Source organism: Polyodon spathula, chromosome 12 (assembly GCF_017654505.1).
Source record: "Polyodon spathula isolate WHYD16114869_AA chromosome 12, ASM1765450v1, whole genome shotgun sequence".
Taxonomy (NCBI): Eukaryota; Metazoa; Chordata; class Actinopteri; order Acipenseriformes; family Polyodontidae; genus Polyodon; species Polyodon spathula.
In genome coordinates, this window is record NC_054545.1 from 33555463 (window position 1) to 33579465 (window position 24003).

General features: G+C 36.0%; 1 protein-coding gene across 5 annotated transcripts in view; it reads right to left on the reverse strand.

The window, feature by feature from the left end:
- Positions 1–15676, reverse strand: part of LOC121324080 (glucocorticoid receptor-like) — a 48056-nt gene extending 32380 nt beyond the window's left edge. Inside the window, exons 1-2 of one of the 5 annotated variants that reach the window (XM_041265534.1) lie at positions 15274–15676; positions 11600–12751 (exon numbers count right to left, since the gene is read on the reverse strand). In XM_041265534.1, coding sequence (XP_041121468.1) covers positions 11600–12723 — 1124 coding nt within the window. In that variant the 5' untranslated portion in view covers positions 12724–12751; positions 15274–15676. Of the gene's footprint in view, positions 1–11599; positions 12752–14255; positions 14325–14358; positions 14561–14997 lie in introns of those variants that run through there. The other 4 variants (XM_041265532.1, XM_041265537.1, XM_041265533.1 and 1 more) reach the window with 4 other exon arrangements.
- Between the last annotated feature and the right edge of the window lie 8327 nt (positions 15677–24003).

Below are 24003 nucleotides of genomic sequence, written 5' to 3' on the forward strand. Positions count from 1 at the left end.
GCAGAATATTACTCCAGGAATGACTGGGAACAAGCTGTCTTGCTGGTATAATAAGATGCAAGACAAAGAATTTATTCTGCCGGATTAAACAATACAATCAAATGAAAACTGGCCAGCATCCTATTCACATGAACACAAGTGTTGTAACTACATGAGTTACAAGGTGAAACCTATTCAAGCTCACCAGAAATTCCTTTGAACAACCTTTTTTTTTTTTTTTTTTTTTTACTCATGCAGTTATTTAATCTATTCCAATGATCCAATAGAACATTCACTTTGCAAAACTTCTAAATCTTTAGGAGATCTGATGGGGGTGGAGAAACCACAAAACATGACAAACCAACACAAAATAGGCAAATGCAAAACACTGTTAAACTGGCATGTTACCAGAAAGCTTGTCATTGGGGCAGTTCACATTCCTTTATGCTTACAATCCTGAACAGATCCTGCTCTCAAAAGCTCACTGAACTGTTTTCCGAATAATCCTTGAAATAGGATTACTGAAAGGGCAAACATAGATCACATTTTTTAAAGACTTTACCACACTGTCCATACTTTTTAAAGACGAATAAATACTTATAGAGTAAGCTCCCCAAGCTTGGACAGGAAAGAAAAGCAAGCTTTAAGAGTCTTGCAGCTATGAGGTGGAAGGTAATCTTGGCAACAGATTCTTCATTCACAGTGTCTGGGGTCTCATCTGTGAAAAAGGCTGTACAGGTTCTTACTGGCTGCACTTGGGCTATGAAACAAAGACATGTCTCTTCACCAGGCTGTATCTAGGATTGCAAGTAAAACAAATCCGAACTGCCTGCCAGGTCTGGCCTGAGTAACTGAGATCTGAATACTGCAGGCACCAAGAGAAAGCAGCTTTAGACAAACCCGAGAGCATTTGCAGAAGCACTACTAAATACACAGCGTGAAAAGTTCAATTCTTTGTCAAACTAGTTCTTCCAGCAGTGATAAAAAAATAACAAAATGGGGGCTATGGTAAAACAAAGCAAGCTTTACACAACAAGCCAACTAAAGAGATTTAAAAAGTATGATTAGCACAAATAATTTGTACTATAGGAAGCCCAGTGGGTACCAGAAAACCATAGGACTTAACTAATTCCACGTAATAACTACAGTTCACATGTGCAGAATACAATGAAAAACTGTTCTGTGACAAAAGAACCAAGTAAGGCACTAAAAAATGTTTTCATTTAATATCCCATGATTAATACCAGGTGCTTCCTTCACAAATTGCCAGGGTTACAAAAACAGCATTTGGGGAAACCCCTTTTTTTTTTTATCATCGGTTTTGCCTCAACAGAGCCGATATCAAAGCTTGCCATTCATAACCCCCAACTGCTATACGTAGTAGGAGTTTGCCAATTTGGCTCAGAGGAGTAAGAGTGCAGCTTCCTAAAAAGTAGACTGCACAGAACGCTTAACTATGCAACTACAGAGTATGTAGTAAACAGGCATAATATACTGAATTATACTGTAGCATAAACCTGAACACGACTGATGAACACTGAAGCTTGAAACAGCTGTCCCGAAAGCACCGTGAAACTTCTACAATATCTAATGTTTTCTGTCTTACTGTAAGAAAAACAAAAACAAATAAAACAAAGCTAAAATGTTCTACTAAATAGACACTGACACAACCTGTTATTAAAAGGGCTTGCCAACCTTTGAAAGAATGGACACTGCACTCAGTGCCAGCCTGTGAACTCATACAAGTTGGAGTACACAACTAAATGTCAAAGTTCACCCATCTCAGTGATGAAATTATGTTTATCAAGATGGGAAAACGTTAATTTCAAAGACATTCAGCAATATGCTTTATACTAGATACTCTAATCTAATGTACTTACTTCCAATCATCATTAAAATGTTTATTTCCGAAAGGAAAATACACCAATTACAATAAAATTTAAGATGAATTTCAAGGCCCTAAAATCAATTTGTTTATTTGTGCTTCTTTTCTTGGGTGCTTCTTTGCTTTGCATCAATTTGGAGTAGAGAATCTTCCCCATTACTCCAAGCTGCAGTTTGGATGTTAACCTTTGTACTTGTTTTAAATTAAGTCCAAACAAACAAAACCAGGTGCGTAGATCTCCAAATGCATGAAGTAAATAAGTCCAAATTGATCCACACACTGCTATTTGAAGTGTGGCGATTAAAAAAAAAAAACGCCCTACAAAATCTAAATTATTTAAAAAAAAACAAAAAAAACACATTAATGATTTCCCTCAAAATGCATACGAATCTGACTTGAGCAAACATTTTCCTTAAAGTAACTAACAGTACTTTTCAAGAAGCAATTCTTTAGGGAACATTTATGATATGACCCTTTTCAATTTATTTTTTCAATTGAAGCATTTGCATTTGTTTGCTTTGAATATAATAATTTCTACTTGTGAATATATGTGTAACTAAGTAATGGAAGGTGTGCAAGTTTACAGTTCATTCATATACAAGCATAAACGGTATAAATGGTTCTTGATGTTCTCGCACTATTATCTGCAGTTTTAAAGTGTTTACTATGATCAAATAATCTTCATAATTACTTTTTGTTCTTACCTTTGTTATTTTGATTGCAGTGGGAAATCAATAGAAGAAAACTAAAATCACTCAACCGTGTGAATTAATTATAATACTGACATGTCAAGAGTATGGGAGCCTTTTCAAGTTTACTTGGTGGAAAAAAAAAACAAACACCAACAAAACAACAAAAGACAAGCACTATAAAAGTATGGGATTTGCAAGGCTCTAATTCACTTTATAACCGTTTTAAAGTTAGACACTGACAAGCAGAATATTAGGGCACGCCAAGAAGCACTTATTGATGATTGCTATTACACGCTTCATTAACCTTGTACCCTGGTGCCTGGCACGGGAAAAGTGAAACCTCCCTCACTTTGTTCACACTGAAAATATTTTAAAGACCAACCATTCAAAGAGAAATTAGGTCTATTGGACAATACGCTTCACAGTAGGCTGTAAAACCAATAAACCAAAGAACCTAAATTAACAAGTAATTGCGAGAGGACATTTGAGATAAGGGCAATCAAAACCAGAGAGGATTAACACATACGGGTAGAGCATGGATTGTTCCCTAAGGGATGAATTTTATTGATTTTTATTGCTGCTGTTCATTCATTTACCACAAAAAAAAAAAAAAAAAACTGTGTTAAAGCAATTTGCCATGGTCCGTTTATACCAATTGTATAAAGCAGCCCCACAGACATCCGACATTATTTCAAGTCAGTAACTATCCATGTCTTTATATTGTACAGTGCCTCACAGATGATTCACTTACAGATTTAAACTTCATGTAGCTGTTTTAGAAAGTTCTAGGCCTGGATCTCTCAGAGCAATAAAAGAGTGCGCAGTTCTGCTGTGATTATATCTGTTTCTCAGACTTCCGCTTACAAGATTTTTCAGTTTCACACTTAAAAAAACAAAAACAAACTACAAAAAAACACTGGCAGCACTTGTCCAGGCATTGCAGTCTTATTGGCTGGACATCTGACTATGTTTGGTTGGAATCAGGATGCCCAACCATTTCATATTCATCAGCACCAAGATCTTATGCCATTTCTCATATTAGAAGCAGAGCTCTTCACCCGAGGCACAGAAATGCCTTCTGACCATCAACACATACCGAGTTCCTAAATTCTCCATCCTGCAACAGTTCTGATGTTAAATTGCATTGTTGCAGAAGGATACATTGGTGTGTGTGTGTGTGTGTGTGTGTAAAATATATATTACACATTACTATATGTAATAAAACAGACACACTGGCTATGTATAGTGTTGTCAATTCAATCTAATGCCGTCTGCTAGCCTAAGCAGACAAACAAATGAACACATTGCAATTCAGCCAAGCCTGCTGAAAGTAATTGGGGTTAAATGCATCTCACAGCATGGCCAGAGGCAGCTATTGGTGCACTGAAGTGCCCCTTGTAATCACTGTTAAGGAATTCCATTTTTTATTTTTATTTTTTTAAATCAGTAAGACCTGAAAATACAATTTTCTTTATGTGCATTCAATTCTATATGATCTCTTTAAGGAAATGATGGAAGTCATCTGGCATTTGATTGGGTTTTCCAGGACCTAACTAAAACAAGCCTTTTTTATTTTTATTAAATAAATATCAATTATAATTCTTCAATTCCGCTGTAGAACATAGAAGTTAAATATTAACTGCAGTTCTTGTATGTGTGTGTGTGTGTGTGTTTGCTCTTTGCTGTGCAATAGTATTCTTTGAAAACCTACCCAAAAACTTATTTAACAGACTTAAATTTGTAGGCGTTTGATGAATTACTTGCTGGTAAAAAGATATGTAGGCAACCATGGAGGGAACACAGCTCAGAGCAGATTTAGCATGGACACAAGGATTTTAAACAATATTTTCCAAATAGACAGTAATTTCAATTACAGTACTTTTCTAATGCTGTATAAAAGAGTTAACACAAAATAATAATAATAATAAATAATTAATAATAATAATAATAATAAATACTACACTCAATAACCACAGCTTTCATTGAATTATTAACACCATATAAGCCAGCTCTACATCAGTCGACATCCCACTTCTAGAACAGCTTCACATTCGGGTGCAGTTCAATCTCAAATTAAACTTTGCATGAGCAATGTGTGCATGAGTACACAACCCATCCTTCAGCTGCCATCTTGATCCAAGCGCTGCAGTTGGTTTAGTGCCTCTAAAGGAATTCCAAACCTTTAGCCAGCATCCCATTGGGACAGCACAAATGCGCTCTGGTGCAGTCCACTGCACTGCCACTAATTTAGTCACTGCCCACTCACATAACCTGATTGCACCCCTCCTGTGTCGACATCTGTGGCCTTCCATACTTATGAACCCCACAAATAGTGTACATTCTTTTAAAAAAGCCCTAGGAGAAATCACGGACGAAAAAAAAAAAAAAAAAACAACCTCAGGACAAAAAATATTAAATATACTTGCCAACTATTACAACCAATCCATATTATTTATAAACAGAACAATATTTGCAAAAATGGGTGTGTGTTTACCATCTTTATCCCACACTGGTTAGACAGCTTTCTATTGTTAGAAGGGGGAAGCAATCTGCTCTCCTGTCAGATTACAAAACCCAAAGCGATGACTGTTTACAGCTTACAAAAAAAAAAAAAAAAATCCTTGTCAGCAACTGTTCCAACCTCCTAGTAATTTCACCCATAAGAATTATCTAAAGCATTGCCCCCATGCTCTCAAGCCACAGTGATCAAAGTATCCAGGACATATTAACTCCTCGACAGCTGATTGTTCCTTGGCCTACCCCTACCCTCATCCATTTTCTTCATCCAAACAAGCTACAAGCTTTTAAAAATTGCCTGGGATTTTCATTGCGTTCTGCTGTCCGCCGATTTCTGTGGCTGATTCTGGCAGACCAGCCATAAAAATCAGTGTTCCATAAGTTTAATATCACCCCCTTCAACATCACTGGCTTCATCTCTTTTCAGCTGACCATAAGCCTTTTTCCGCTAGATGTCAGACAAAAAAAAAAAAAAAAAGGAATCCTTTGCATCTAATGCAGGACAGATCTGACAGTAACTCAATAGAATGCTACCAATGTGACCTGAATTGTGCATCCTGAAATAAGGAGCTAACTCAGCTAAAAAAAAAAAACAATTTTCATGCCACGTGAATGATTTTCACCCACCTTTTAATGACGGCATTAAAACAAAAGGGCCTTAAGCTTTCAGTGACCCTTGAAGAATCTGAAGAGAAAAAAACCCCATAAAAATAATGGTACCAAGCATTTAGAAGCCAAAGTAAAAAATGTTATCAATCATAATACCAATAACAACAAATGATCTTTAACATGTCCTTCTCTAACTTAATACACTTTAACCATGGCAGCGGCCAATGCATAGGTTCTAAGGTTTCAAGGGTCATGCCAATACATATATTTGTGCAAATCCACTTAACTAAAACCCTTCCCAGACAGGATTGTCCATTATAGAACTGCTGACTTACTTAATAAAATATTTACACAGTGACTGTACTCACAGGCGATTGGGTTTGGTTCTCAAATTCCAGGACTGTTAGAAATAAATAAATTAATAAATAAAAAACACTGGTATTACTTAGAGACTGGAACTAACATTGCCAGTCGTACCTCGACTTCTATACGGTACAGTGTGTTCTCATAAACTGTAAATAAAATCCCAGGATGACCTGGTGCAAAATGTAAACGATGCATTTCTGTTCCCTGAACTCCCTGGATAAATAGAGCCATACCTGAACAACTGACAGGGTAGAAAGAAAAAAAAAACACCACCACACAATATAATTTGAACAATTTGTTTTTATAAATGCCCGTGGCAAGACAAGGTTACATTAACACTAGAAATATAAGAAAATAAAACCACCCCTCTTCCAACAAATAATACATTTGAATCAATGTTTTTCTTCCCTGGGCTGATAAAATGGAAGTGTACTTTAAAATAAAAAGAGATTTGTGCTTCACTAACAAAAAATATAACAATGACAGAAAATGAACAAGTGGAATAAAAGGACTGCGATTCACAGACATGCACTGGATTACTCATCTGGCAAAGGATATGCGTCATACAGTGGTCTCGGCAAAGCGCAGGTCCAGTTCAGTTCGGTTACACTGAAGCATATATACTTCAGTTTCTGTAACACTCAGAGACGGTGACAAACATTTTCTTTTAACCAGGTTATTCAAAAGCCACAAATGGAGCCTACTATGGAGAATTTGACCCACCTCCACTTTTCTCTAAATAACTATATAAATGATGAACCATTGGGCTTCCTGTTCTTAATAAACCACCAACAATCTAGATCTCTGCCCTCACAGTGAAAGTAAACAGCGAGTCTGCTTAACTCCATACCACACTTAGTCCCAAAGCACTAACAAATCTCTTTCCACCTGCAAAAGTGAAATGCATTCAATTTTCTTTAGCCCCTCATAATAAATGCAGTATATTGTAAAGTTTTTAATGCAAAGCAGCTGCAGACAGGCAGATACATGCCTCGATTTAAAAAAAAAAAAAAAAAAAAAAAAAAAAAAAAAGCCATATGCTCCAAGAGATTGTGTAACATCTCATTCCACTTCATGCAAAATTACTAATACTGAATGCTACTCACGTGACAACCTTACATCAGTCTTTTTCACCATTTGATATTATCAAAAGCATATAGGTAGCTCTGCTCATAATACTGCAGTTCTGAACAAATAAACAGCAAAAGCCACAGTTGCACAGTGAAGACAACTGGTTTATCATTTTGAAGTAGAGGACATTTGAAAACAGCCCTTTTAGCAACATATTTCAAATGATCTTTGTTTAGTAACATAGCACAAATTATTAACAGAACAAGTGTATCCCCCCTTTGGGATTCTGCTGTTTAATAACATAAAAGCACAACAGAGGACAGGAATCTAATAAATGTATGAATCATTTTAAATGGGTCTTAGATGAGTACTCTGAAATGTATTTCCCAGGATTCAGGTCATGTACTTTTTTCGTACTATTTTAGAACTATAGAATGACTAACATAACTGCCTGTGATCTAAAACTTCTACTGGCATGGTTTGGAGACTTCTAGAGGACATCAAACATTATAAGAAAATTAGTGACACTTCTCTTCAGTAACAAACAATGTTGTAAAGAATATAAATCCAACATTGCAGGTGTCAGTACCTAGCCTTACAGTATACCCACAGTATCAAAACCACACAAGAGCCTTCCTTAGCTCAGCCAGTCAGGTGTCAGAACTGGATAAAAGCAGGTTTTATTTTTAGCTGCTCAGCTCATTTTAATAAGTGAATGAACGCTTATCCATTTTTGTACATTTACTGTACTAGCGTGAAACTAAACACGCAATGGGCTTCTGTGTGAAAATTGAGTTTTCCTTTGTTTTCATTTATTAACCTTAGTATAAGAAATATACACACTCCAAAGTATTTAAATTGATAACAGGTCATATCAAAGTCTTGTTGGTGGATTCATAATGGATATGCACTGCCTTCTACCTCTTCAGCTCTATGTTGTCCAGCTCACTGTAAAGCAGATATGGAGAGGATTTAAAACAACAATCTCTTAAACAAAATGATCTGTTCAGGGTAAAATCATTAATTGAAAACACCAGCATTATAAATCTAATTTGATTTTTATTCTTAACTGAAAGGGCATTAGAATATTCTTGGCAGATCTGATGTTGCCGATTTCGATTTCTAATGCATATTCATCGAATGAAAAGCAAATTTTTTATTTTTTTTTTAAATTGCCAAATAATTAGTTCTCCATTGTATATATCTATACACAAAGCAGAAATTGCTGTCCAAGCACAACTTCAGGCTTTCAGAAGATTATGTCACTACCAAATATCAGCTCACTGAACACATCTGGCAGCAATACATCAACATTTTCAGTGCTCCTTATAGTTTACTCAAATGTTTAAAAAAAAACACAACAATGTAACCTTTAGCCTATGCTAAAAACATCCTTGCAAAAACAAGCTTGCATTTTTCATTGAAGTGACACCTGGTCACTGTATTCAGAGAACTTTACAAAAACAGAATTAGTTTGGTGTCAATATCATATATTAAAGAAAGGGTGGGGAACACACTCTTCAGGAAGGTTTTGTTAACATGAAAAGGGAGTTTCTCCATTTCCTCCAATTCCCAGTTCCTACAAGAGGGTCACAACTGAATGCTTTTTGTTCACACTTGACATAAAATTAACATATGGTTCAACATACACATTTCTATACCGAATGGTAAACACTTTAAAACAACGCTAAAGAGTGGTTGCATTTGGGATATGTTCCACATTCAAGTCTTTGTTCCACTATCGTGCTGATCTCTCATGCAGCTTGTACTGAACAGTTAGGGTGTGTGTGTGTGTGTGTGTGTGTGTGTGTGTGTGTGTGTGTGTGTGTGTGTGTGTGTGTGTGTGTGTGTGTGTGGGGGGGGGGGGGGGGGGGGGGGGAGCGGACAGAAATCTGAGCACAAAGGACAATGTCAAGTTCTTAAAAAAAAAAAAATTATATTATATATATATATATATATATATATATATATATATATACACACACACACACACACACACACACACACACACACCACACTATATAGTATATATATATATATATATATATATATATATATATATATATAATACACAAATATACATCCACAGACAAAGAAAGTAAAGCTGCTTCAAAGTATATCATTAGGCAGTTATTTTGGCTCTGCAATTTGTTTCACAAATAAATAAGGACTCAATGTCCTCAAATCAAGACTTTCTACAGAACTTTGCAAAATACTACGCTAATCTGTGCAACTCATTCAACAGGTATAGGCAGATTTGGTGGTAGGGGTGTCAAGTTGATATGTGAACACGTTTTACATTTAGTCCTTCACAAAGTCTAGCAGCAATTTGTTCAGCATGTTACCAATTTGCTATTTTGTTACAGTTTATTGTAGAACATTCCGTGTCATAACAAAATATCCACCCAAATTTATTCATGCCATTTCTGAATGTTCTGAATTTCTGAAAGCTGAATTTTGTTTTCTGCAGTTAGTGTACAGGCATACAACACGCCCAAATAAGAGGCCACCTGAACCTACTAAAATACTGTATAAACCAATCAAACATTATCATCAGCATGCTACCCCACCTCACCGTTTCAAACCACTGTAAATCAGTTATGCTGCAATGTTTACAGGACTAGAATTCTGCCTTCTCTATTGCACAAATAAAAAAAAAAAAAGTGTACAAAATCGCAGGTCTTGCCAGACCCACATGTTTTAGCTGAAGTTTTGGATAGCTGCACACTCACGCTAACAACCAAATTTGGTCCGTCAGGTTTTGCAGACGTGGCCTGCTAATAACACACCCCTCCACCTCCAACTGTAATCTGGATTGACAAATAAAGATTCCATGGGCCGGTAATAATGAACTGGGTTCTGTTATTTATTTATTGAACATGTTCATGAAAAAAGGTTTTCATTTACCCTGCTCACCGGAATTTAAACACAGGTATTCACTTAATATTTTATAATTCCTTTCACTTATGTTTCTGATTTAGTACTTTTTGCAACTATATTTCTGTACTGAGATAGTTGTTGTCTGTACACATGGAAGGCCCTGTTTTCATAAATGTATTTCCTAAAGATATTATTTTTCTAAAGCCAGGTTTAGTCAGGGATTGTACTGCCCCTGCACTGCTTTCACAAGTGACTTAAACATGTTTGTAGGAGTTGGGACTTAAACCAGACCTGTTTCCTATTAGTAAAACTGGATTTAGACATGCACATGTAGCTGTGGGTTTCCAATCCTTTACTTAGATGTTGATCTGACAGCTAAACACTGAATATAATTTCTGCTGGGACTTCAGTCTTGGTGTAACAGAAAAAGGCTCATTTAAAATACTTTCTTCATTCCACTCAGCTCCGACTGTGACATAAAACACATACCATGAAAAAGAAAACAGGATCTTGACCCAAGGGCTTCTATATTTAAAGTGTTAAAAATTATAGGTGTTAAAAAGCGGTGCTTTGAGTAAGGAGGTAATGACTACTTTTAGCCAAAGCAATTCCGTTTTAAATTCATTGTTGTTTTTTTTTTGTTTTGTTTTTAAAAAACAAACACCCCAAAAAACTAAATATAGAAAAAGTACATTCATTACAAAATTATCATTTCATTATCTAGCTTCTAACGTTGCCAAAAATATACATTGCTTCACTATGAAGAAAAAGTCTTTAATCTACATAGCCAAGGAAATAAAGTGAGGGTACAATGCAACATGTTCCCAAAATGGAAAACACAATCTGTTATCTTTATTGCTTGTGTTAAAACAAACATCTATTTGTGTTGGTTTTGTTTTTTAAAACACCATTTTTGAAGAGACGTCTGAAACACAATGGAAATAGACACTACTGGCAAGCTAAATAATCCTTTTCTTTACAGTATAATGCAGACTAAACACAGATGCGGAGTAAGGCTAAACAAATTACTTTATTGTCTTTTTCAATGTCCGGACATTTGCTGAAACATCAAAACATGGATTCCAAATAAAATATAGCTTAGTTTTGGTAACTTGTAACATCAAACATCCTAGTAGTTGTAGAATGAAATGACCCAGTGCTGGCTCAGTTATGGTGTCAGCTGCGACAGGTGTACATAAAGCACATCATTCATTTTGAAGGAAAAAAGGCTTTATTAGCCAAGAAACTGTGTCAGACAGAAAAACAAAGTCAGAAGATGCCGTTAGCACTAGCCTTCTTAGCACAGGTGTTCTTACAGCAGCAGCATGGAGTAGTTCATCGTGTTGTATTTGAAATATTTGAACAACAACAACTGGAGAACCCAACGGTCCTATTAACAATTTATCTGGAGGCGGCACTAATAAAGTTAACTCTAGGAGGTAGAAAATTAATTTTAAAATTTGACAGCATTGCTTTAAACCTCTAAATGATTTTTTTTTTTCCAAAACAACATTTATGCTAGGTTGAGAAGTTCATAGATCTAAGGATGTTTTCAGACAGTGACCTCCACAATATACATGGAATTTAAAGTGTCTTTTACCTTAGGTAGTTGGGAGTAGGCAAACCCTGGACTGAAAAGGTTTCATTCCCCGTCTTGGTCACAGTAGCTTCCCCAAATCCTTGGCTCCTATTCCACCCATCAACCACGGTAGTGAGAGGTGGGTACATATTAAAAACAGGCTTCTGATCCTGAGAGGTACTCACTCCATAGTGGTATGTCTGTCCGCTTGAGGTGCTGACCCCACAAATAGAAATGGGGACAGCAAGAGGGCTTGACATGTCAGAAGAAGAGCCACTCATCTGACAGTAGCTCCTGCTTGCATTCTCCTGCTTTATCACTCCAGGTGTGGACAACTCAATGAAGCTCTCTTTCTCCAATTTTATAGTGGGGACAGGGGGGTTAAATAGCTGTCGATCCCCGTTCTTTTTGTTATTAGTTATTAAGCTACTGTTTATTATTGTTGGTTTGGTGTCTTTAGTTATATCCGCAAGAAAGGGGTCCTCTGTGGCCAGCGGGGAAAGCAAAGCGTCATCATCCTCACCATAGAAAGCATTTAAGTTCCAAGGGCTCCTGTTCATCTCCCCCTTCGGAGAGATGGGCAAATCATACTCCTGCAAGAGGTCAAGCGTGTTTTGGTCATCATTAAAGAACCCTGGGCTGATACTGGAGTCTTTCCCAACCTGTGAAAAGGAATCCTGGTCCAGAGCCAGAATGCTCTTATCCACGGGCAAATAATCCTCAGATTTCAACGAAAACGGTTCAGATCCAGTGCTCAGTGAATCGATACCGCCGGAGGACCTGTTTAGGTTTGCGATGCTCTCTTCCAATAGAGTGAAGTTGGTTTCCCCTAAAGTTAAACTGCCTGGGGTTTGTGGCTGCTGAATTCCAAAGTTGCTCCCCATCACTTTTGAATCTATGTCCTCCATGCAAAGTCCCATGGAGGCAGAAACAGCTGTCATAAGCTCCCTCTGGGGGGCATGGCTTCCTACTCCATTTGAAATGTCACTGGCAACTGTGTATATACTGGCGCTCACTTGAGCCACTGTGGATTCTGTGGAAGTTGACATTGTGTTTACTCCACCCCTGAAAGCTGTATCTCCTCCTCTGTCACAAAACCCTGCAAGTTTCAGACTCTCAACTCCATTAAAACTCTGTACTCTCATCCATTAGTTTCAACTGGTGCAATCATATCTAGAAAAGAATACAAATATCTATAAGTATAAATACATTTTTCCAGTTAGATTTTTTATACCTGACAAACAAAATGCAATACCAGTAGCATGTTACCTATATACATACACCTGTTATATGAGAGATAGAGAGAGAGAATTTAATTATTAACACAAAAAAGAAATTCTACTCTACATCAATCAGTCTTGTATTTAATAACTTCATTTCCTAGCTTTCTGTAGCTGGCAGATTGCACTCCTCTAAAATGACAGTACATTAAATATTTACAGTTCACCAAAAACACTGGCATATTATGTGGTTATTATGTTCTCAAAAAACAGTTGATGCAATTGGGATGTAAGCTTTTATTAAACCTCCAAACCTTATAAACAAACCAGTTTAAATCTGTACTTGTTTGAAATATTGGTAACATGAAAACCCCTCATAGGAAGGGTTAATTTCTTGATCCAATGTGCACATTCATACAACTTGTAAAGTGTCCTGTGTATCTTACAAAAATCGTATTATTGGTCTTTCATTTTATTTAAAATCAACTTCGGTCAATATGTGTTGTGGTTTAGCCTTCTCTTAAATCGCTTATACTGTCTGAGACACTTCCAAAATCCAGTGCAACCAATCAAAGCCGAATTTGAACTGAAAAATATATAATAACAAATTAGGCCTATCGTATCGCATACAGGTCTGTGCAATTGCAAATATAATGTCCATGTTCATCTTAATGATGGAAAACTTGAGTTTTGTGGATTTTTTTGTGCTTATATCCAGCGAGTCACTCAACAAGTATCATAATACTAACTGCCAGCGATTCAAGCAGTTCATCTGGTGACATCAATAAAACCCTAGGCTGTGAAGAACCAAAACGGATAAATTACACAATTTTTTTCTTCTGTGACTTCATGGAGTAAAAAAATAAAAAAAAGTTAAAATAAACATATATTACAAACATAAATGAGAATGTGAAATAAAAATATTTAAATTAAAAAAAAAAAAAACTGTATGTTAAAGTTATGGCAATTTACATGAATTAAAAGCCTTAGTAGTTGTGGGTTTGCATACAAGCAAAAAAAAAAAAAAAAAAAAAAAAAAAAAAAAAAGTTGCCTTGTTTATTTCCGACAAGTTCCACAAAACGGAAACAGTCCAAAAAGTAATATTACCCATTACTGTCACTTGAAAACAAATTAATAGAAATTTGGATTATCTGTAACTAAATGCTAGAAAACCAGAGAATAATTTATGTTTGTTTTTAAACGTACAGCAGTGAATACAATTAAAACATCAGTTTAAAGTCAATGTTACTGATAGAAACACATAACAACACAAACATGTCACATTGACTCTAAATAGTTCCCGCTGTCTCTCCATGCAACTTCCAAATCTGTCACAAGTTTTCGCTGTTCGTCTACACACACGATTGTAGCGGTTTTAAAATGTCAATAAGAATTTTCTAAAACAACAAACCGGATTTCTTTACTGTTAAATGTCAAGTAAACCCTTGCATCCTACCGTTCAATCGTGCGGTGCGCATTTTGCAAAGCTGTTGTTAATATTTACAGTAAATGTTATCGCTTAATCAACGCCGAATATAGAGTTCCAACAATGTTCTTACCGAAGGAAACCTTCTCACGCGAAATTTTTTTTTTTTTTTCTTGTCCACAGCTCGGTATACAACACGCAACGGGAAGCTTCCAATACTTGTCAAACAAGAAAACGCTATTTATCTGCGTTGACAGAAAAAGAAACCCGTTTAATCCGCCACAAAACTGTACAAAATGGAGCTTCCTATTCTGAACGTCAATAACCCCAAGCACAGTGGCGCAACCTGTTGGTTGTCTGGGGCTACTACATTTAAAACGTACTGATTTGCACGAGAAAAACAAAAAAACAAAAAACAAAAAAGAACTGACAAAACTAAATCCAGCATTGTCCTTGTGTGATTTTCCAGATCATCTGACAATATATTTAGGTTAAAAATTATATTCTTAATGTATGTATCGTATAATTTAACAAGATACATATGGTAAATTTGTAACACATGACGTGTGTCAACAAAGCTACTCAATGAAGTTACTGGATTTCAGTTCGGCTTCATTGCAGTTCTGTAATTTGACAGTGACACAGCGGTATGGTTTTGGCACTTCACTGTAGCCTTTATTAAGCCGTGTAGGCAAACAAGTTACTTAGAAAGAATTAGAAACAGAATGACGAAAAGGTAATCAACTCTAGTTTAAAAATCAAACATACAGACCTTTATTTTATTTTATTTCTGACACGGGGCGATTCTACGCCATTTCTTCAACACCACTCAGCAGAAAACGCGAGATCAAGTCACTCCAAACGAGTTGTCAAATTAGTATCCGTAGCATTGCCGCTGTATGTGCACAAAGAGACGAAAATAGGTTCTCTGCTGGTAAGGAAGGCTGCAGTGGCCACGGGTATATAACAAAAACCACCAGTCGGTCTTGTTTCGATTCTCAGTACTGAATGTCAATTATATATAATACATATAGAGATAGAGATATACCTTCTTCAAAAGTACTTTTTTTTCACTTCAAAAGTTGTTTTGACAAACTCGGTCCTATAATAAAAGCACGCTGCCAAAATATTTTAAGAGTTGTCTCTTGTGCTGAGCGGAGTACACGCCCCACTCAAGCAAAATAAAAGCTCCTGACAACCCAAGCCTGCTTTGCTTCTCTATCCACTGCAACTAATCAGATTCGTGTCCTTTTTATTTATTTATTTATTTTTTGATTGATTGCTGCGAACTCGTTATGCAAATGTATATGTTAGAAACGCAAGCAGATGTTGTTTTTTTTGTAAGATACGGGACTCGATCCTAAATAAAAAAAAAAAAAAACAAACAAACAAACAAAAAAAAACAGAAGGGTGTTGCTTAAGTTGTATACAGGAAGGTATTCCTGCCAAAATAAGAGCACTGGTTGCAACCCTTATGCAACTCCTTGTGAAATATTTTGGAGAATTTCTACATTTAGGACCTAACGCATTCGGTAAAATGCGAAGTACTATATAGCGACGTATATATATAATATATAATATATATCTATATATATAATATATATATATATATATTGGGAAAGGGCAATGAAAAGCCGGATTTTTATCGTTTGTTAAATTAACGTATTACCATCAGAAAATAACAGTAACACCATTATATATATATATATATATATATATATATATTATATATATATATATATATATATATATATATATATATATAATCCTTTGAAAGAATTAAAAAAAAAAAGTTTCAAGGTAGGTTATGAAGACCAGACAGGCTGGAATGTTATGACGCAGTATAGTCCATAGCCGAAACGCCCATCGCACGTATACAACTGAAACAACAACCATTAAGGAGCGGATTTGATTCCACCAGGATGACGATATTGTCCTTAATGTTAGAGTCGGAGCCCCTGTCCTTACAGCGCAAATAAACCTATGCAGACGCCATGAGGACGGGAACACAACGAACATTTACGGCCGAGAGACTTTGAAGTGCTAGTAATGGAACTTTGCCCATTTTCAAGAGACTTTGACATGCGCAAAATGAGAGGTCTGTGAAGTAGAAGTTCATCTGTTTCTTGCTAGGCAAATTAAATGAGCGGTATGGGTCTCACAGTTATGCTTATACTTGCGTTGCATTTCTTGTTAACCATTGAAATGCCATGACGTTTTATAATTACAGCCATTCTTTACATGCCTCCCCTTGTAAACACGTTTCTATAAAATAAATAAATACATAAATAAACAATGCAACAACTGATATCAAGTTTTGGGTTAAGGACAAGTGTATGTAAATGGTGTGACTGTAAATGACTTCCATTATGCAATTAAATTGTGCACTATTTTTAGACTGAAAAGTAACGGGAAAGGGTTATTCAAGTTCATATTTAATATATAGATGTCAAAGTTAAACAAAGCCAGACTTGTCAGATATAGGAAACGTGTCTGAGGGATTCAAGTTAGCACTAATTTACAGCCATCTACCTTCACAAAATATTTAGCTTCCTCCTTGCTTCTATAATATAATATATACTATATATATTATATATATAATATATATATATAATATATATATATATATGGTTGAAGGCTATATTTACATCTGAGCCATTAAAACAAGGCAGAATACCACAGCAGTGACGTCAAAAAGTGACATTCCTCTAGAGGGAAATAACTCGAGGTATGACACAGGCCCAGTTTTTGGGATGGAACCGCATAACAGTCTCGCCTTTTGATTGGTCCATGTCTGTCACATGAATATGTCGTCACACGAGTGGAAAAGCTTGCAGGCATTTTTAACATTACGATCTCCCCTAACACAAGAGGATTGTAGAACCCTTAAAAGTCACCAGGTAACGATGGGCTCACGTCTGAACTTTATAAAACATTTTCTAAAGAACTGGCACCTTTCATTCACAAGCTATATTTGGGGAGCAATGAATTTGGTTTTCTTCCGGCCTCAATGACAGAAGGCTTAATTTAATTCCAAAACCCTCAAAAGATACTTTATTTTTAGATAACTGGTGTCCCATTTGTCTTTTGAATAACAACTATAAAATAATGGCTCTAATATTTGCAAAGAAAAATAAGAATGCCCTTAATATAACTGACAAATCACAATCTGGTTTTATGAAAGATAGACACATTGCAAATAATATTAGACTAGTACTCAATATTCTGGATTACTCTGCTCTTGTATCACTAGACAGTCTTATTCTTTTCTTTCTATAAAGCTTTCGACACTCTTGAACATCATTTTATTTTTAAAGCCCTTGATTTATTTGGTTTTGGTAAAGGCTTCATTAAAACCATTCAAACCCTTTCTAGAAATGGTAATTGCTCCATCAAATTACAGCATGGAACCACTCAACGATTCACTGTAAACAGGGGGGGTTCCACAGGGCTGCCCTGTTTCTCCATACTTATTGTTATTAGCCATGCAACTATTAGCAATTCACATTAAGAAAAGACAAACAGAAGAAATCTCAATTGCTAATAAAATGATCTTTATTAGCCAATTAGCTGATGACACAACACTTAAGAGACAAAACACACGTGTCAAAAGCTATTGATGCAATATTCCTCTTTTCAAAAGCTTCTGGTTTGTTCCTCAATATAAAAAAAAGTGAGCTCCTTCCTGTTAATAAATGTACTTATGGAGATTTATGGCATCCCGGTAAAAGAAAATGTAAAGTACCTGGGAATTAACATTAATAAAGACCAACTCTCAAGAATCTCCCTAAACTTTATCAGTGTACAACAAAAACTCACTTTATGGCTCCAAAGAGATTTATCATTGAGGGGAAGGTGTTTAGTGACTAAGGCGGATGCTTTATCCAGATTAATCTATGCGGCTCTATCAATTGATGTTTCTGATGAAATATGCAAAAAAAAAAAAAAAAAAAAAAATGATGGAATATTATTTAATTTCCTTTGGAAAAACAAGACCCACTATGTAAAAAAAAAAATCTGATTTAATGAGTGATTATAAACCCGGGGGGTCTAAACTTTTTAGATTTCTCCTCCCTAAACAAAACCTTTAAAATTAAGTGGATTAAACAATTTTTTAAGAATCAATTTGGAAATTTATTCCTGCCCATGTCTTTAATAATTTAGGTGGCTTAAATTTCATACTCTTATGTAATTATGATATTAAGAAAATTCCTATAAAACTTTCATACTTCAAATTTCCATAAACAGATTATTTTATGCTGGTCTCTAATTTACAAACATAACTTCTCACCTCATAAATATTTCATTTGGAACAACAGAGATATTAGATACAAAAATAAGTCTTTATTTTTTCCCAAATGGTTTGATAAGAATATACTCTTAGTTAGGCAACTTCTCAACCCTACAGGCCAACTTTTTAGTTATGCAGAGTTTCCATCTGAGTTTACATTTCCTGTCACAGTTAAGGAATATGCTATTGTTTTTTATGCCATTTCCTGTGCTGTGAGAATGCTTTTACAAAGTGTAACCAAAGGTGCTTCTTGTCCTTTGCCCTCTTTAGAACCAAATGATATATTTATAAGACATGACTACCTTCTTCATAACAAAAAGAATAACAATAAGGAGATCAGGTCTCTTATTCAAAGTGGCAGTATCTCTGTTGCCTCTGCTGTTGCATACTGGAATTGCATTTTTGTAGGTGTTAACTGGGAAGACTCCTGGACTCTGTAATAAATACTTATTGACCAACAAGGTTAAGGAGATATGATATAGAATTTACCCAGTTAAATACACCTGAAAAAAATAAAACCTGACATTGACCTTAACTGCTCCTTCTGTAATATTTACCCTGAAACTATGACTAATTTAACAAATATTACGATCAGAGAGAAGGAGAGCGAGAGACTGGGCAGCCTATTTTTAAAACTGTGATTAAATTAGTTATAAACTAATGTATTCTGTAACAAAACTGCAATAGTATATATGATATTAAAATACATCGCGCAAACGATTACTGATATATGCCATTTGAAAGAAAACAGTACACCACTACAGAAAAAATAAATAATAATAATTCTTACATTCGTGCATAACATGATAATTGATATAAAGTAATTAAGCCATAGTTTGTTATATTAGTACAGGAAAATACCACGTTATATTTTAATTGAAAGGTTGTGGAAAGCAGATCTCTCGCTTTCTTTCTCTCTGATCGTAATGTTAAAAATGCTTGCAAGCTTTTCCACTCGTGTGATGACATATTCATGTGACAGACATAGACCAATCAAAACGCGAGACTGTTACGCGGTTCCATCCCAATAACCGGGCCTGTGTCATACCTCAAAAATATACTTGAACTTCTTGACCCACTCGACTTCGAGACCATCACTTTAAATTCAAATACAAAATGTCTAGTTTTCAATCACTCGACAACACCCACAGCACAGACTTGTTCATTAATGATCAACAAAATGAAAATAAGTTAAAAAAAGATGTAAAGCTCTCTCTCTCTCTCTCTCTCTCTCTCTCTCTCTCTCTCTCTCTCTCTCTCTCTCTCTCTCTCTCTCTCTCTCTCTCTCTCTCTCTCTCTCTCTATTAAATAAGACATTCCATAAGTGCAGCAATACCTTAAATTTAATCAATTTACACTGAACAAAAATATAAACGCAACATGCAACAATTTCAAAGATTTTACTGAGTTACAGTTCATATAAGGAAATCAGTCAATTGAAATAAATTCATTAGGCCCTAATCTAAGTCTGGGAATGCAGATATGCATCTGTTGGTCACAGATACCTTAAAAAAAAAGGTAGGTGCGTGGATCAGAAAACCAGTCAGTATCTGGTGTGACCACCATGCAGTGTGACACATCTCCTTCGGATAGAGTTGATCAGGCTGTTGATTGTGGCCTGTGGAATGTTGTTCCACTCCTCTTCAATGGCTGTGCGAAGTTGCTGGATATTGACGGGAACTGGAACACGCTGTTGTACACGTCGATCCAGAGCATCCCAAACATGCTCAATGGGTGACATTTCTGGTGAGTATGCAGGCCATGGAAGAACTGGGACATTTTCAGCTTCCAGGAATTGTGTACAGATCCTTGAGACATGGGGTCGTGCATTATCATGCTGAAACATAAAGTGATGGCGGCGGATGCATGGCACGACAATGGGCCTCAGGATCTCGTCACGGTATCTCCATTCAAATTGCCATCGATAAAATGCAATTGTGTTCGTTTTTCGTAGCTTATGCCTGCCCATACCATAACCACACTGCCACCATGGGGCACTCTGTTCACAACGTTGACATCAGCAAACCGCTTGCCCACACGACGCCATACATGCTGTCTGCCATCTGCCCGGTACAGTTGAAACTGGGATTCATCCGTGAAGAGCACACTTCCCCAGCATGCCGGTGGCCATCGAAGGTGAGCATTTGCCCACTGAAGTCTGTTACGACGCCGAACTGCAGTCAGGTCAAGACCCTGGTGAGGACGACAAGCACGAGGATGAGCTTTCCTGAGATGGTTTCTGACAGTTTGTGCAGAAATTCTTCGGTTGTGCAAACTCACAGTTTCATCAGCTATCTGAGTGGCTGGTCTCAGATGATCCCGCAGGTGAAGAAGCCGGATGTGGAGGTCCTGGGCTGGCATGGTTACACGTGGTCTGCGGTTGTGAGGCTGGTTGGACGTACTGCCAAATTCTCTAAAATGGCGTTGGAGGCAGCTTATGATAGAGAAATGAACATTCAATTCTCTGGCAACAGCTCTGGTGGACATTTCTGCAGTCAGCATGCCAATTGCACGCTCCCTCAAAACTTGAGACATCTGTGGCATTGTGTTGTCTGACAAAACTGCACATTTTAGAGTGGCCTTTTATTGTCCCCAGCACAAGGTGCACCTGTGTAATGATCATCCTGTTTAATCAGCTTCTTGATATGTCACACCTGTCAGGTGGACATATTATCTTGGCAAAGGAGAAATGCTCACTAACAGGGATGTAAACAAATTTGTGCACGCAATTTGAGAGAAATAAGCTTTTCGTGCCATGGAAAATTTCTGGGAACTTTTATTCCGAAATATGGGACCAACACTTTACATGTTGCGTTTATATTTCTGTTCAGTGTACTTCTAATCTACAATTGCTGGGTGGGATATTTATCTTAACATTAATAAAAAAAAAAAAAAATCTTACATTTAATCAATATCTCAGACTCGGACTATACTTAAAAGAGATGTACCAAAGATTTTTAGACAAGCACTCATTATTTAAGGTAGATATCTGGAAATGCAACATGTTGGCATGGCAGCAGCTTATCTTCCCACAGACTCACTCTAACTGTCTGTTATCAATGATATTTATGCTGTTCTAGGCAAAAAGGGTAAAAAGGGGCACATGTACTGTCAGTTTGTAATACGGTTAGTAAGAGCAGGTGCTTATTAGTGGCAGAAGGGGCTTATTACAAATTGTGTTAAATTGTGTTAAATTAGATGTTACAAAACACTATTAACCAACTTGTATAAGACACGTTGAAAAAAAGTGACAAAAACATATAACCTAATTATGTGTACCGTCCCTTAGCTTTGATCAGCAGAACTAATACTGTAAGTACCAATGTCTAATTATTCTTGCCTGCTTGTTATATAATGTCCCCATTTATTCCAGACTGCTTTGAATGCAGCATTCACTGCAAAGAAATGAAGGCATCACATGTTGTGCATGGATCACATTCTAAAATATTTTAAATTCCTCCTGAATTCTAGGTTTCTTAGTTGAAGAAATAATTATTCTATAAAATGACACACCACACCAGAAAATATAATAACATGCCAAATTAGAAATAAAGACTATTGTCTTCATGTAATATTGTGAAATTTCAACATGTCTGCTCCACCCTTTTTGATGGAGGTCCAAATAAAGTTAATAGCAGAGAGCTGAGTATGCTTAATTATAAAACTGTCAGCGAAGTATATAATGCTATTCATTCTCTATCATCTGTCTTAAATTAATACCATAGCATGCTCAGAAAACACTGGAAGAGTCCCGTGTACAGTAATAATAATATCTTTATTTTTATGTAGCGCCTTTCATAGTGGACCATCATCACAAAGAGCTTTACAGAGCTAGGCTGTGAACTGTGCATAACTGTGCATATCCGCAGGTTGGAGCACAAGGACGTTAAGTTACTTGCTCCGGGTCACATGGTGAGTCAGTCAATGACAGAGGTGGGATTTGAACAGGTGACTTTGTTATTACAAGCCCGGGACTTCAACCACTGCCTCCTATAACTGGTTTGTGACTGGATTTAATAGAATAATGCACATATCAAAATTCTGTAATGATGTCAGTTGATTTGAGTAACACACAATGATTCTCCGAAGTTCTTTTGATTTTACTTTCATGTTGGTTGTATATAATTATAACCTGCTTGTTCCATCAATTGTGATAAAAGATAATAGAAATTATAACCTGTTCTGCCTATGAGACTTGACATGAACTAGTCATAATTCCCTAGTTTATGAATACAAATAATGTGATCTCACATAATTTGCAGGGGAATGTAGCAAAACAAGACCCACTTAGTACATACATGTAAAAACCTACTAATATAATACTGTATGAAAAACATTATTAGTACACTTTCATTAACTTGTTTAGATGGGCAAAGCTATTCATTAAATACAGCCTTTATCAAAAAAGCACTCAACATTTACAGCACATACAAATTGGTTTTATCAAAAGTAAAAGTACAGAAATAGACTTGAATACAGATGAAAAGGTACACATTGGTAGACCTGTAATTAATAATTGGAACACAGCGTAAATTTTCTTTTTATTGGGCTTGGACGACAAGAAAAATATAATGCTTGTGTTCCTAACCTAATTTTATATAATTATGTGAACAGTTTTGCAGATTACTGAACCAGAGAGATTTAGGTAGATGTTTTGGTTTTAAAGAGCATTGAATTTAAATTACTATCCCACAGTGGTGTAAGGAGTAACCCATTCACTGATAAGACCCAATGGCAAAGCTGTGTGAGTTACTAGCTATGCTCATTCCTATACTAGCAGAGGCCTCCTTCCTGCAAAGAGATTTTCTCTCAGATCTACAGGGCTACTGGTGTTTACGTTCAGTGAAGAAAAATAGAAGATCTAGAGATGAACCAAGCAGTGTCCACTTTAGCAATGGGGCAACACATGCTTATACTCTCTGTAGCAAATTGTCATCAGTTTTCCTTTAGCATTTTGGTACACAGATTAATGTCTGTCTAGTTAACCCTTACCAGCCATTAACAATACATGCACCCCTAACCTCCCTTGCTGCAGACATAGTTGTCTCTATCCAGTCTCCATTTCAGATTTGAAAAGAGCATTTTACAATGATACTTAACTTATCTAAAAGGCAAAAAAATCAAAGTTCACTATGAACACCAGGTCAATTGGCTATCCAAGAACAAGAGAGTCTTGACATTTTTTTATACATGTTAGTGAAAAGGGCGTATGAGTGTGCCATCAACATTTTTATAATAAAGAGGTAATACTATTGCCATAAATCTAACCTATCGTGCATTTGCATTCACTATGTCAATCTCACATTTGCAATTTTGAAGCAATCCCCTGTTATAACAATGGTACTTTCATAAAAAAATATCTGTTATTGTACTTGGTTAATTAAAGCGTTCAGTTTGCATACCTTTGTTGTTTTTAAATATAAAATATGTTCTTCCTGTCTTTTTATTGATGTAAATATTCAAAATAATAATAGATACTTGCTGTTT